Here is a 1,486-nt window from a genome sequence, read left to right as displayed (position 1 = left end):
TCCTCGGCACTCAGCTCCCCCCGAGTCAGCTTGGTCAACGTCTGCTCCAGGTCCCACGCGCGGATGTAGTTGTCGTTAAAGTCTGTGGAGCAGGATGGATGGGAAGTGACGGCAGGTGGCAGGCGGGCTGGGCTTGTCTCCATGGACAGAGGAGGAAACTGAGTCACTGGAAGTCACCTAAGACCCTGGGGTAGAATCTAGGTCTTGCTTTGGAATCAGGCAGAGACCCACTGGGAGTTCATTCATTTATTCAACAAGTATTTATTGAGTGCCTACTACATGCCAGGCACCCTGATGACTGTTTTTCATTTATTCACTCACTCAAAAAATATTTATTGAATGCCTACTGTGTGCCAGGCACTGTGATAACTATTTTTCATTTACTTACTCAAAAAGTAATCATTGAGTGCCTACTGTGTACCAGGTGCTGTGATAACTTTTTCATTCATTCATTCAACAAGTATTTATTAAGCACCTACTAGGTGTGAGACATCATGGTAACTGTTTTTCATTCATTCATTCAACAAGTATTTATTAAGCACCTACTAGGTGTGAGACATCATGGTAACTGTTTTTCATTCATTCACTCACTCACTCAAGTGTTTATTGAATACCTACTAGGTGCCAGGCACTGAGATAACTGCTTTTAATTAATTCACTCATTCATTCATTCATTCAATAAATACTTACTGAGCACCTACTATGTGCCAGGCACGGGACACAGAGTCTGAACAAACCAGATACTGTTGCTACCCTGGGGTCTCCTCAGAAAGTCAAAAAGAAATGAACAGATTAATGAATAAGAAATTAAGCAGCACTGCCCGGTGCTAGGAGAGAAATAGGATCATGGGATGGGGAGTGACTGGGGTGTGGCCTGCTTTCGGCTTCAGGGATAAAAAGGAAATGAGGAAAAGATGTTCTAAGCAGAGGACACAGCAGAGGCAAAGATCCAGAGGCAGAAAGAGTTTGGTGTGTTCCAGGAACAGCCAGGCCAGTACTGCTGGGATGCAGTGAGCAAGGGGATGGTGCAGAGGTTCCGGGGTGGGATAGAGGACAGGGCCGGGCAGGGCCTGGAAGCCCTTGGGGAGACATTTGTGATGGGGGCTCTGCTTGGCTCCCAACCCTGGGGCCGTGCACACACCATAGATTTTGAAAGCATAGTATGCCTTGAGGTCACGGGGAGCCGTTTCGCTCATCACAGAAAACATGTCCAGGAAGTTGTCCTCAGTCATATGGCCGTCCCCATCCTCAGAGAAGACCTGGGCGATCCTCTGGCGGAAGGGGTTGTCCTGGAGACGGGAAGAGAGAGGCCATCCCCAGAGTGTCTGTGGGTCCAGGTAGTCTTACTCTCAGTACTCACCTTCCTGGGAACCTTCGAGCATCCTCCACCAAGACTCCCTCCCTCCCACGGAGCCTGAACAGAGATTCAGATAACTCACGTCCCTGCTCCTGTGGTTTGGATGACTGTGACCTCACTTCCTGCTCC

The 1,486-nt window shown here is 48.6% G+C and overlaps 1 protein-coding gene across 1 annotated transcript; it reads right to left on the bottom strand.

The window, feature by feature from the left end:
• Positions 1-8: 8 nt before the first annotated feature.
• Positions 9-1,289, bottom strand: LOC103584605 (calcium and integrin-binding family member 3-like; the record flags this gene model as incomplete). Its single annotated transcript, XM_008565541.1, has 2 exons — positions 9-82; positions 1,142-1,289. Coding segments are annotated over 2 exons (222 nt in total), but the record flags the coding sequence as incomplete, so codon positions are not given.
• Positions 1,290-1,486: the final 197 nt, after the last annotated feature.

Source organism: Galeopterus variegatus, unplaced genomic scaffold, assembly GCF_000696425.1.
Source record: "Galeopterus variegatus unplaced genomic scaffold, G_variegatus-3.0.2 Scaffold69088, whole genome shotgun sequence".
In the NCBI taxonomy this organism is placed as follows: Eukaryota; Metazoa; Chordata; class Mammalia; order Dermoptera; family Cynocephalidae; genus Galeopterus; species Galeopterus variegatus.
Note: the sequence above shows the minus strand (reverse complement) of the source record. Positions and strands in the feature narration are given on the sequence as shown.